The sequence below is a fragment of the Oratosquilla oratoria genome, chromosome 12 (assembly GCF_046742065.1).
Source record: "Oratosquilla oratoria isolate Oo_2021 chromosome 12, ASM4674206v1, whole genome shotgun sequence".
Lineage (NCBI taxonomy): Eukaryota > Metazoa > Arthropoda > Malacostraca > Stomatopoda > Squillidae > Oratosquilla > Oratosquilla oratoria.
Window position 1 is genome coordinate 34,333,479 of NC_134788.1, and position 13,891 is coordinate 34,347,369.

At 40.0% G+C, this 13,891-nt stretch overlaps 1 protein-coding gene across 1 annotated transcript in view; it reads left to right on the forward strand.

Annotated features, from left to right (window-relative positions):
* Positions 1-3,109: 3,109 nt before the first annotated feature.
* The window catches only part of Pgm1 (phosphoglucose mutase 1), a 26,791-nt gene continuing 16,009 nt past the window's right edge, over positions 3,110-13,891 (forward strand). Inside the window, exons 1-3 of the mRNA XM_076195063.1 lie at positions 3,110-3,342; positions 6,605-6,748; positions 13,009-13,171. Of these exons, the coding sequence (XP_076051178.1) occupies positions 3,247-3,342; positions 6,605-6,748; positions 13,009-13,171 (403 nt within the window). The 5' untranslated portion in view covers positions 3,110-3,246. The remainder of the gene's footprint in view (positions 3,343-6,604; positions 6,749-13,008; positions 13,172-13,891) is intronic.

Here is a 13,891-nt window from a genome sequence, read left to right on the forward strand (position 1 = left end):
AATTCTTACGAGCTCGTAAAACGGCTTCGAAGCCACGGGACAACTAATACTTTAAGTAAGTTCTCAAAGTTCCCGATTTGTTAATCAAAATTACAACATAGGCTTAAATAAATAATAAAGAGGGAGGGGAGTTTAATAATATATTAATTAAAATTACGATAGTGTGGTACGAAGCTACAGGAAAGGTTCCCGATTCGATATTAAACAAGCTTTCGGGAAATTGCCGTAGCTCAAGGTAAACAATGCCATTCCCGTAACAACAATTACCACAATATAAATTCCACTACAATAATGTGCTGTAACCTATTATAAAGTATTTTTATATTACCGGTATTAAAGCAATGATTGGTATTAACTAAATATGTTTATTAGCATAATCATGAATACAGTGTAATTTTGTAGTTTGAAATTATTTTAAATTGTCTCTTCTACTCCAGCAGTAAACATTCACTGATCCCCTGATTATTCATCGACCCCTTTTCGACCCCTTGGCTATTCATTGACCCCTTGGAGGTTCCGATCGACCCCTGCGGGGTCGATATCGACCACTTTGAGAACCCCTGGTCTATATACTTTGGGAATACTATTGTCGCCTGGCCACGCCCTGGTTCGTTGCATAGTCTATCTCAGATAGGTTATACATATATATGTCACACATTACAGATAGGCTATCTGTAATGTGTGGCATTTCTACAACGGGTTGCAGGTGATTTGAGGCGTGGGTCATATATAATGAAAGCAGTTGAACTTGCATAACGCCGCAATAATATACATATATTGTCCTCATTTCAGATGGGGAGGGGGTTAATGGTAGGGCTAGCGCTAATGGCTGACAAATTTTTAGACCTGGCCATTAAAAATTCCGCTCGATAAAATTATTTTAATGAGTGTTTTAAATGTTCAATTTGCTCATTTCAGTTGGGGGGGGGGGGCTAATGGGGGAGGGCTAACCACTTTTTTGGGAGGCTAAAGCCCCCCCCTCCAAGTCCCCCCTTGGCGCCGCCGTTGCTCCAACCCCATGTCTCCTGCCCATACCTCCAAAGCCACGACGGCACGAAATTAACATCCTTAATCGCCCGGTGGCAATATCTCTCTTTTATACACTACTATCTTTTCATTTTCTTGCAGACATTCTTCCCCTCCCACAAAAACCGATCCCGTGCAAGCGGGTGGTCTTACCTATGGTCAGCGCAACGAGAAGTGACCGCTAAGGCGGGGTTAGGAGATTTCCCGGTGGTGCCACATCTCCATAGATAACACAATTACCACAATATAAATTCCACTACAATAATGTGCTGTAACCTATTATAAAGTATTTTTATATTACCGGTATTAAAGCAATGATTGGTATTAACTAAATATGTTTATTAGCATAATCATGAATACAGTGTAATTTTGTAGTTTGAAATTATTTTAAATTGTCTCTTCTACTCCAGCAGTAAACATTCACTGATCCCCTGATTATTCATCGACCCCTTTTCGACCCCTTGGCTATTCATTGACCCCTTGGATGCAGTGTGAGGGGGGCGGGGCCAGAGAATAGATGTAGCGGCAACGTCGCTCTCTCTTGCTCATATGCCATATCTGTGACTCGAGGAAACGAAACCTTTGTATAGAAAACATTGCTTTGATTTTTACCTAAGTGGTGGTGTGTGACTAAAGATTATAATGTAATTATATGTGGCAACATTATAAAAATATAAAATAAAATTATAAGATAAAATAAAATGATAAAATAATTATATGTGGCATCACAGGGGGACTCCCAGTGCTCCGCCCTAACGTCCATTTCTCGATGCAACGAGTATAGCAAGTTGCAAGTTCACTCCAGGACACGACATCTTCAAGCAGTTCCTCCCTCCAAGCAGCTCTCCTCTACAAGCATCTCTCCTCTTGAAGCAGTACTCCTCTCCAAGCAGCAGTCATCTTCAAGTTCCCCTTTGCTCTTAGGTTCTTCCTTTACGAGTTTAGAGTTAATTAAAAGCCGAGTGCGCAGTGTTATCGTGAATTTCATTTCCCTGACTTGTCCGAACCATATCACAACAAAGGTGGTGCATGATAACAGTGTTCAGGTCACTAAAGGGGATAAACTACAGTGACTGAAGATATCTCATAATTAGGGAAAGGAGGGTGTGAAGAAAGCTCCATGTAGGTGTTTATATACTTAAAATAGCTTAAAGGGGGATTTGGTCCTACCTGCAACATTATTTGAAATCTAAATACGATTATTGGAAATTAAGGATATAGACTAATTTGGAACTGTACATGTACTTCAGATTAGGTTGGTAAGTCCTGTCTACTATTCTCCAATTTATCATACCTAGCCACAGTCATGTATTAATCAAATTTAAAAATCGAATAGGACAAATAAATACGTGGCAACTAGTCTGAAATAATTAACGAGTCGTTGTTTACATATATTTTATCACAAATGATGAGAGTGATTCATCAAATAATTTTCCATGCCGATTTACAAAATCCTTATTTTTGTGATATTCATATAAAGTGTGGGTAGTTTGGTGGAGGTTGTATTTGTTTACTTGTTTCGCTCCAGGTAACAGTGGATATGGCTGGTTTACCACCAAGTAAATATGCATTTATGTTTTAAACGAAACACCCTTAGTTACTGCACTAGAAATTAAGATAAGATAACGATGACATATGATAGTGTAATCAGGATTTTCTATTTCTTATGAAATTACTACAGCTTTCCTCGAGTCATTATTGACTTAATACATAGTAATCAATAAATAGCTAATAATGCACTAGGATAGAGTGGTTCAATATCAATACTATCATACTGAAACATGATCATGTCAAGTAGAATACAGGTAGCTAAGTGGTGATCATATATGTGCATACGTTGCGCCCGGGTAACCTTGAGCTCTTTGCGGTCAAAGAGGGCAACGTGTCGTCTGCATATGTGTTCGATTTCTCGCAGAAGTTAAAAAGATCGTTATATTTTTCTTAAAACGTACACAAAAATAATATCACTGATATCAATATAATATGATATAAAAACAATGAAGTTATATCCTGATAGTTACCTAATGAGAATGCATTCCTGCAGAGTATTATAACTAAGAATTGTTTACGAACCCATCGAAACGCGACCGGATCAGCTGACCGGGGATTCGAGAACCGAAGGGACAACAAACTCTGTCGGCTGCTTAGGCGTTTGATCTCAGAGAGGACAGGTTGTTCTAATCGTCCACAGTACTCGGGGTAGCTGTACAGAAATCCGATATGGCGTTGGAAGTTGTTACCAAGCCTACAAAACCGTTTGACGGACAGAAACCTGGGACCAGTGGTTTGAGAAAGAAAGTAAAGGTTTTTCAGCAGGTGAGGGATATTGAATTGTATATCAAAATTGTTACAGTACACTTCAAAAAAGTAATGTCATATGAAAGGAAAATTGGTATTAGCAGGTTGACAGTGGGATTCCAAAATGACGTAGACTGTGTTGGTAATGGTGGAGTCAAAATGATAATTAGTATTTATTTATTTTTGTTTCCACCGTCACTGCCACTGGTGTCGCATTTACCTAGCTTGTGAACACATAAGACTTATCATATATGAACTGAATAAATAAGTTTTACTTTTCCTGAGTAAATGCAAATACCATAAAGTACTGCCAATCCACAAATTAATGAATCTGCATTTGACTGAAAATTCACAGTATCCATTAATGGGGCCTTCCCATAGATTTCAAGCTTACAATAGTTATAGGTGAGCCAGTGAATTTTACAAAGGATTACAAAGGCAGAGCATACTGACAGGAGACCTTTTGGTCCATAACTAGGTTGGATGCTAAAAAATGTAATAAAAATGATAAATGAATAAATAAATAAATATAGTATAAATGATGATAAATTAAATGCATAGATATAGCTAAATAATAAACATACAGGTAAATAGGAAATAATGATAAATGAAAATCAAGCAAGTAATAATAAACAGACAGGAGTAGCAAAAGGCAGCCTGACAAAAATTCTTAATGGCAACATTTGTGAGAATATCCCAATGAACGAGTGGTGATTTTGATAACTAGATAATTTATTGTATTCAAGCTAGGTTGTAACATAGATATATGGACCATGTACAGCTCACCATCCCATCATTGTGACTGTCAAGTTAACAATAAAGAGTATTTTTTTTTTAGAAGTGCACACCTATGTGATTTAGCATTAGAAAATTAGATATTAATTTTGTAAATTATAGTACATCAATGTAATGAATATTTTTCTTGGCAGAAATTGATAACTGAAAACGTTGTTAAAAGCTATACACAAGTAAATAAAGTCAGGTTGATTCCTCTAGACGCCATCTTTGTTTCGATAGATTCAGAGGTCAAAGACGACGACGACAACCCTGATGACCTCTAGAACTATAGGTACAGCATTACTTAATGCAGGTTAAGTTAGGCTAGACAAATTTATCATACTTTGATTTCTTTGACCTCATCTACCAAAACAAAAATGTCATCTCAAACAATCGAATCGGCTACATTTGTTTATGCATCACTGTAGCAACTTTTTCTGTTATTGATTTCCGCCAAGAATAACATAAATTTCATTGATGTATTATAATTTACAAAATAATTTTTTAATTTTTCACTGCTATATCATGTAGGCGTGGACTTCTAAAATTTGACAGACGGACTCTTGTCCATGTTGTATCAGCGGAAGAGTCTATGTGCTGCTGGCTCTTTGGTGAGGGAAGAGGATGCAGTCGCCTCTTGTCAGTGAACAGGCGGAAGAGAGATATTCGAGGGGAGAGACCTTATGTGCCAAAGTGCCGCCCGCCCGCCCCCCACCCCCCCACTTCCCCTATCACCACCACCCTTTACTGCCTGTTTTAGCTATTGGCTTGCAAAATGATGAAACAGATTTTAGAAATTGTATTTAATGTCCCTATTGCTGAAAGGATATGGGGAAAACATTCCGTATATTGTTGATTTGAACGCAAAATTTGTCGATTGTGTGTGGCAAGTCAAGGCTAGAATTGCTGCCCCCAGTGAGGTCCCTGGTCAATAAGAGGTCTTGGGCTGTGGGCAGATATCCTGTGCCTGAGCCGCACCTCCAGGTTGCGGCAAGTTCATTAATGGAATTTAACCACTTCAGTATGAGTCAAATTCTTGCACACAGCATTGGCTGCCATATGTACAATGCATCACCCTACTCACATTATAAAGTATAAAGTCACTGCTGTATTACTTGTTCTCTTTTACTCTGAGTAATAATAAACACAGAAAAAATGATCAAAATAGTTCACAGAATATAGGGTAACTCATGTACAATTATAAAGAAATATGTATATATTCAAAACGCTGATGGGTGAATGCTTGCGTGTGGTCACTCATGCTTGAAGTGAGAGCATTGTCTCCGAGCTCCCTGGGGTTACTGGAGACGAGCATACCCTGCGGCAGGAGAGGTTTTGATGTTCTTTTTAATTACTTATTTATCTATTCATTTATTTGTTTATTTTTTATTATTATTGTTTTGTTTTTACAGGAACAATACACAGAAATTCGTCCAATGCATTCTGAGTGTTGTAGAGGAGTAGGAGAGGTTTTTATATTATTTTTAATTACTTATTTATATATTTGTTTATTTATTATTATTATTATTATTTTGTTTTGTTTTTAGAGAAAGGATACAGAGAGGACTTCATCCACTGCATCCTTAGTGTTATAGTGTTATAGGAGAGGTTTTGATAATCTTTTTAATTATTTATTTATATATACACATACATACATATACCAACGCTTTTTCCCCCTTACAAGGGAGGTAGCCAAAATGAAAAAGGCATAAAACCATTCCCACCCATTCCATCCCAAAATACACTCCACTCCCCTCCACCCTCCCTCTTATCTTAGCACCTCCTGGATGACTGGTCATCCCTGCACCTTGTCCACTGCCCTGGGTCAGAAGCAGTGTTGCAAGACACAGCACATCCACAGCATGGCCGCTTCATTAATCGGTGACCCCCCCCCTCGCCGTCCCCCATGCAGAAAAGGAGAAGACAGGGAAAAATCTCTTATAGCTGTGTCAAATTTTTCTCACACATATTGTTGCACCCCCAATCCCCCCACCCATTCCACCTCATGCATCACAGCATCATCCATATACAACCAATCTCCATTCACCTCTGTCTTCTGTCCTCTCCCATCCTTCCTCAACAGACATTCCCCTCTTCCCCAAAGCCCCCTTTACCCCGTCCATCCATCTCATCCTAGGAAGTCCCCTCATGTTCATTCCCTCCACATCTGCCTTCCATACCTCTTTTACTAGTCTTTCTTCACTCATTCTTTCCATGTATTTATTTTATTCGTTTATTTATTTCATTATTATTATTATTATTATTTTTTTCTTTTTTTTTTTTTTTTTTTTCCAAGAAGGATACACAGAAAATTTCATCCAATGCATATTGAGTGTTGAGGAGGGATAGGAGAGGTTTTGATATTCTTTTTAAATATTTGTTTATAATTTTTTATTTTATTTGTTTATTTTTTATTTTATTATTGTTTTGTTTTTTCAGGAACGGTACACAATTTTTTATTTATTTATTTATTTATGTATTATTGTTTTTGTTTTTTTTTCAGGAAGGATACACCGAGAACTTCATCCAATGCATCCTGAGTGTTGTGGAGGGACTCGAAGGATCCACGCTGGTTGTTGGAGGTGATGGGCGCTTCTTTGGCAAGAAGGCGGTTGACATCATCGTCAAGATGTGCGCTGCAAATGGGGTATGGGTTCCTTGTCTTGTTTATGGGTTAGGTAGCCCTGTAAATTTAAGGCTATTTTTTTTTTTCTATCTATATGATTTTTAGGCAATGTAACAACTCAATAAAATGGTTAAATCCATTTCCTCCTCTCCCTTTATCAATCTGCCATTTTTGTACCCCTCTGATGATCCTTTTTTTTTTTTTTTTCTTTTTCTTCAATTGTGTAGTTCTACCCTTCACTTTTCATATATTTTTCACATTTGACTCAATGTGTTTGTGTGTGTGTGTGTGTGTGTATATATATATATATATATATATATATATATATATATATATATATATATATATATATATATATATATCAACCACAATTCACTTTAATTCTAAGCCATCAACATTTAGAGGGGAGGTCTGAGTCCTTGGCTGTACCAATTTTCATTTTCTGCATGTATGCCTCCTCATCTGGGGTATTGGCTGCTTGTTATTGTGGCAAAGTAGCATGCAGTTGATACTTTAGGGTCTATATGGGGCACCCCTATGGACCAGAGCCACATATCATTTTGTCTGTGATAGAGGAAAACTCTGTTCAAAGAGAAATTATGACACTTTTATACTATGACTGTCCCTCTGTTATCCTGTCCCCCAACCCCTTGTTACTGTCCTGTACAATTTCTCTGAATATTCATTTCCTTTTTTCCCTACCTACCCTGTGGTGGGGGAAAAAGAATACTGCCACCAAGTATTTCCACTTGGATCGTAAGAGGCGAGAAAAAAGTGACGGGGATTGGGACCAGGCATCCTTCTCCCTGTAGCCCCACAGGGGACATTCCTAAAAAAAAGTAAAGGCATAAGAGGGTCTAGGAGTTTTCCAACCAGCACCCTAAGGTTTGGGTCTTGTCATGTGCATAGATGTGGCACTGATGAGAGTAAAAGGGAAGAGATAGGTAGTATGTTTGTGAGAAGAAAGATGGATGTGTTGGCTTTGAGTGAAACTAAGTTGAGAGGGAAGGGTGAGTGTAAGTGGAAGGTTATCAGGAGTGAAGATAGGGCGAGGGAGAGAAGGGGAGGCTATACTAGTAAGTGAAGAGATAGGTAAACGTGTAGTGGAGTGGAAGGAGGTTTCATCAAGGATAATGTGGATGAAGGTGAAATTGGAAAAGGAGATGTGGGTTTTTGTAAGTGCATATGGGCATAGAAGAGCATAGAAGAAAGGGAGGCTTTTTGGATAGATTTAAATGAGTGCATAAAGGGAGTAGCGAGAAATGTCAATGTAATAGTACTGGGAGACCTTAATGCTAGGGTAGGAAATGAACCAATTAACAGAGTGGTTGGGAAATGTGGAGTTCCAGGAAAGAATCATAGTGGAGAGTTGATGGTGGAGAGGTGTCTAGAGAGTTGATGATAGCAAATACAGTTTTTGGAAGAAATTCAAGCATAAGTACACAAGGGAGAGGGTGGTGGACGGAAGGGTGGTAGATAGAGTGTTAATGGACTATGTAGTGGTAGATAGGAGTATAATAGGAAGAGTTAAGGGTGTATATGTGCTAAAGGGAGAGGGTGGGGGAATATCAGATCAATTTTTGGTGGAAGGTAAGTTGAGAGTGGAGGATAGATGGAGAAAGAGGAAAAGGACAAAAGGTAGGGAAGTGCTTAGAGTGAGCTCTTTAAATAAAAAGGAGAAGGAGTACAAGAAAAAGCTGAGAGAGGAGTGGGAGGGAGTGAAGGATTGAGTAGAGCTAGGAGTGGAGGTGGAATGGGGATGGTTCAAGGAAGGAGTCACAAAGTGTGCAAGGATGGTGTGTGGAACAAGAAGGACAGGAGGAAATAGAAGGAAGGGTAGTGAGTGGTGGGATGAGGAAACAAAGAAGGTTGTAGAAGAGAAGAAGCGAGCTTTCACAGATTGGTTACAAAATAGGACGAGGGAGTCATATGAGAGGTACAAAGAAAAGAAAAGAGAAGTAAAGCACAAGGTAAAGGAGTCAAAGAGGAGAGCAGATGTGAAATGGGGTAAGAGTATGACAGAAAATTTTGAAAGTAATAAAAAGATGTTTTGGAAAGAAATTAAGAGAGGAAGAGGAGGCGAATCAAGTAGAGAAGAAAAGGTAAAAGGTACAGATGGAGAGATGATAATGGAAGAGAAGGCAGTAAGGGGAAGATGGGCAGAATATTTTAGGGAGTTGCTGAATGTGAAGGAGGGAAAGATAGATGCAATGGGAAATGCTAAGAAAATGATGAGTGAGGAAAATGGAGGAGAAATAAGGAAGGATGAAGTGAAGGCAGTTGTTAAGATGATGAAAGCAGGTAAGGCACCTGGTCTGGATGGATGCCATGCAGAATGTCTAAAAAAAGGAGGTACAGTGATGGTGGCCTGGCTGGTGAGGTTATTTAATGTTTGTTGGAAGAGGGTAGAGTGCTGGAGGACTGGAGGAGTGCCTGTATAGTTCCACTTTACAAGGGAAAAGGGGACAAGTGTGAATGTAGTAGTTTCAGAAGGATTAGCTTGTTGAGTGTAGTTGGGAAGGCTTATGGGAGGATCTTGATTGAGAGGATTGGGAGAGGAACAGAGGGAGTAACTGGTGAGGAACAGTGTGGATTTAGGACAGGTAGAGGTTGTGTAGATCAGATCTTTGTGGTAAGACAGATATGTGAGAGAGCTATAGGAAAGGGGAAGGATGTTTTTTGGGCTTTTATGGATCTGGAAAAGGCTTATGACAGCATAGACAGAAAGGCACTGTGGGAGGTTTTGCGGATATATGGGATAGAAGGAAAGCTTCTAGGAGCTGTCAAGAGTTTTTATGAGAGTAGTAGAGCATGTATCAGATTAGAAATGGAGAGAGTGAATGGTTCGAGGTAAAGGTGGGATTTTGTCAGGGGAGCGTTATGTCATCCTGGCTGTTCAACTTGTACATGGATGGTGTGGTGTGAGAGGTAAATGCAAGGGTGGTGGGTCAGGGATTGGATATGGTTAAAGAAAATGGAGAAAAGTGGGAGGTTAGCCAGGTGTTGTTTGCAGACGACACTGCACTTGTAGCAGGATCAGAGGAGGGATTGAGGAAGTTGGTGACAGAGTTTGGGAGAGTGTGTGATAGAAGAAAGCTGAAGATAAATGTGGGTAAAAGTAAGGTGTTGAGATGTACAAGGGGTGAAAGTGGCAGTAATCTGGAAGTGAGCATTAAGGGAGAGCAACTGGAGGAAGTGGATAGTTTTAGATACTTGGGTGCAAATGTGGCAGGAAAAGGTGGAGTAAAGGTGGAGGTAGAATGTAGATTGAGAGAAGCGAGTAAATGCCTTGGTGGATTAAAAAGTGTAATGAGGAATAGACATTTGGGAATGGATGCCAAGAGGAGACTGTATGAAGGAGTGATTGTGCCAACAGCAATGTATGGAGCAGAAACATATGGGGGTTACTAGGCTAGATAGAGTGAGAAATGAGGAGGTGAGGAGGAGAACAGGGGTGGAAAGGGAGTTAGGAGATAGGGTTGATGAAAGACTATTAGGATGGTTTGGACACATGGAAAGAATGAGTGAAGAAAGACTAGTAAAGGAGGTATGGAAGGCAGATGTGGAGGGAGTGAACATGAGGGGACGTCCTAAGATGAGATGGATGGATTGGGTGAAGGGGGCTTTGGGGAAGAGGGGAATGTTTGTTGAGGAAGGACGGGAGAGTACAGAAGACAGGGGTGAATGGAGAATGGTTGTATATGGAAGATGTTGTGATGGATGAGGTGGAATGGACGGGTGGATGGGGGGTGAGGTAGTGTGTGTAAGCAAAATTTTGACGCAGCCTGAAGGGATTTTTCCCCGTCTTCTCCTTTATATTGGGGGACGGAGAGGGGGGTCGCCGATTTAATGAAGCGGCCTTGCTGTAGATGTGCTGTGTCTTGCGACACTGCTTCTGACCCAGGGCAGTGGACAAGGTGCAGGGATGACCCGTCATCCAGGAGGTGCTAAGATAAGAGGGAGGGTGGAGGGGTGCGGAGTGTTTTCGGGGATGGAATGGGTGGGAATGATTTCATGCCTTTTCCTTTTTGGCTACCTCCCTTGTAAGGGGGAAAAAGCCTTTGGTATATGTATGTATGACTAGAGGAAGTGGATAGTTTTAGATACTTGTGTGCAGATGTGGCAGGAAAAGGTGGAGTGGAGGTGGAGGTAGAATGTAGATTGAGAGAAGCCAATAAATGCCTTGGTGGATTAATGAGTGTAATGAGGAATAGACATTTGAGAATGGATGCTAAGAGGAGATTGTATGAAGGAGTGATTGTGCCAACAATACTGTATGGGGCAGAAACATGGAACATAAGAGAGGAAGAGAGGAGTTTGAATGTGTTTGAGATGAGGTGTCTGAGAAGTATGATGGGGGTTACTAGGCTAGATAGAGTGAGAAATGAGGAGGTGAGGAGGAGAACAGGGGTGGAAAGGGAGTTGGGAGATAGGGTTGATGAAAGAGTATTAGGATGGTTTGGACACATGGAAAGAATGAGTGAAGAAAGACTAGTAAAAGAGGTATAGAAGGCAGATGTGAAGGGAGTGAACATGAGGGGACATTCTAGGACGAGATGGATGGATGGGGTGAAGGGGGCTTTGGAGAAGAGTGGGATGTCTGTTGAGGAAGGACGGGAGAGGACAGAAGACTGGGGTGAATGGATAATGGTTGTATATGGATGATGATGTGATGCATGAGGTGGAATGGATGGGGGGATGGTGGGTGAGGTAGTATGTGTGAGCAAATTTTGATGCAGCCCGAAGGGATTTCTCCCCGTCTTCTCCTTTTATGCAAGGGGGGGGTCGCCAATTTAATGAAGCTTCCTTGCTGTGCCTTGCGACACTGCCTCTGACCCAGGGCAGTGGACAAGGTGCAGGGATGATCCGTCATCCAGGAGGTGCTAAGATAAGAGGGTGGGTGGAGGGGAGTGGAGTGTATTTAGGGATGGAATGGGTGGGAATTATTTTATGCCCTTTTCTTTTTGGCTACCTCCCTTGTAAGGGGGAAAAAGCCTTGGTATATGTATGTATGTATGCCTCCTCAAGCTCCTCAACATTGATGGCTTAGAATTAAAGTGAATTGTGGTTGATGAATGTAATTCTGTTCACTGGGACCCATTCAGTGTTGCACATACATATATATATATATATATATATATATATATGGACTATATTATGACAAATAAAATTGAAGGTAAAAGAAGTTGACGAGGAGAAATGGGAGAACTAAAACAGGTATTATAATAGGTTTCTTCCTCAGAGCATTTCGTATATGCAGTAAAGAATTTCTAGATCCTGAATTACAACATATTACTGAGACTTTCATCAAACTCAAATATCCAAAAGGTCTCTTATGTAGGTTGAAAAAGAAAGCCAAAGAAATAATTAACAAAAGTAAAGATGAAAATAAAAATAAGAATGATAATAAATGTAATAATGAAACCAGATATATCACAGTACCAAACTCTAATGTTAATTCATACCTAGACACTTTTCTTCTAAAAGCGGGTATTAAAATAGCCAGGACGTCAGGTAGCAAAGTAGGACATTTGGTAACACGTAGCAACAATAATCCCACTAACGAAAACAGCGTTGTTTATAAGATCCCGTGTAAAAGCTGTCCCTCTTCATATTTTGGTGAATCTGGTCGCAGACTTAATAAAAGGATAAATGAACATAAAAATGACGTAAAAGCCCATAGGACATCTAACTCCATAGTAATACATGTGGATAAACGTGGTCACCTTCCAGACTGGAACAACACAACCGTATTAAATAAAGGATCATCCAAGAAACTAAGGAAGACAATTGAGGCAGCATATATCAACACTAATAACAACATTAACCATAGAGAAGGATTTATATGTTTAGCAAAAGCCACAATAATAATAAAAGAATACGCAGATAAAATAACAAGCTCTCCGAAGCGTCCCATAAGATGACCCGTCCATGTATAAAATATCCGGTTACGTTTGAGTTGTTAGCTTTGTGATCAAGACCCTGCGGGTCGAAACGTTAAGGCGTAAAATTCTCCCATTTCTCCTCGTCAACTTCTTTTACCCTCAATTTTATATATATATATATATATATATATATATATATATATATATATATTTATATATACGCACACATACATAAAATTTATCTTATGATAATTTGGTATCTTCCTCTTTCATCTTTATTAGTACTGTATCATCCACAAACATGTAAGTGTAGCTTGTACCTTTTATTACGTAATATTCCATAAAGATGTCATTTGTTCACGGATTTCATAAATCAGTCCAATTTTTTTCCCCAAGGTTGGTCGTGTTCTGGTCGGCCAAGAAGGGATTCTGTCAACACCGGCCGTGTCTCACTTGATTCGCAAGCGGAAGACGCAGGGAGGCATTGTCCTCACCGCTAGCCACAACCCCGGCGGACCAGAGGAAGATTTTGGCATCAAGTTCAACATATCCAATGGAGGTTTGTGTCTCCTCCTCTTTGCTTTAATGAAACACGAACTCCCTGTCTCACACTCTCTTCCCTCTCTCTCTCTTCCTCTCCCTTCCCTCTCTCTCTCTCTCTCTTCCTCTCCCTTCCCTCCCTCTCTCTTCCTCTCCCTTCCCTCCCTCTCTCTTCCTCTCCCTTCCCTCTCTCTCTCTTCCTCTCCCTACCCTCTCTGTCTCTCCTTCCCTCTCCCCTCTGCCTCTCTGTCTCTCCCTCCCCTGTTTTCTTTTTCACTCTCTCTCTCTCTGTGTCTCTCCCTTCCTCTTTCTTTCTCTTTCTTAAGAGCTGCAGAAGAACTGGTCCCCAAACTCCGACTTTTAACCACTCTGGTTCTATGACGCCTACGTAGGAGTCATGAGGCATGAATGAGTACATGACACTGGTGTTGGTATCTTGATTAAATACAAGTATATATATATATATATATATATATATATATATATATATATATGTGTGTGTGTGTGTATTTATTTTTACTTTTTATTTATTTTAGTTTTTTACATACATATATCAAGGGCTTTTTCCCCCTACACGGGGGGTAGTCAAAAAGAAAAAGGCATAGAAACCACTCCCCCCCCATTCCATTTCCTATACATTCCACTCCCCTCCACCCTCCTCCCTCCTTCTCATCTTGGCACCTCCTGGATGACGGCTCATCCCTGCATCCTGTCCAATGCCCTGGGTCAGAAACAAAGA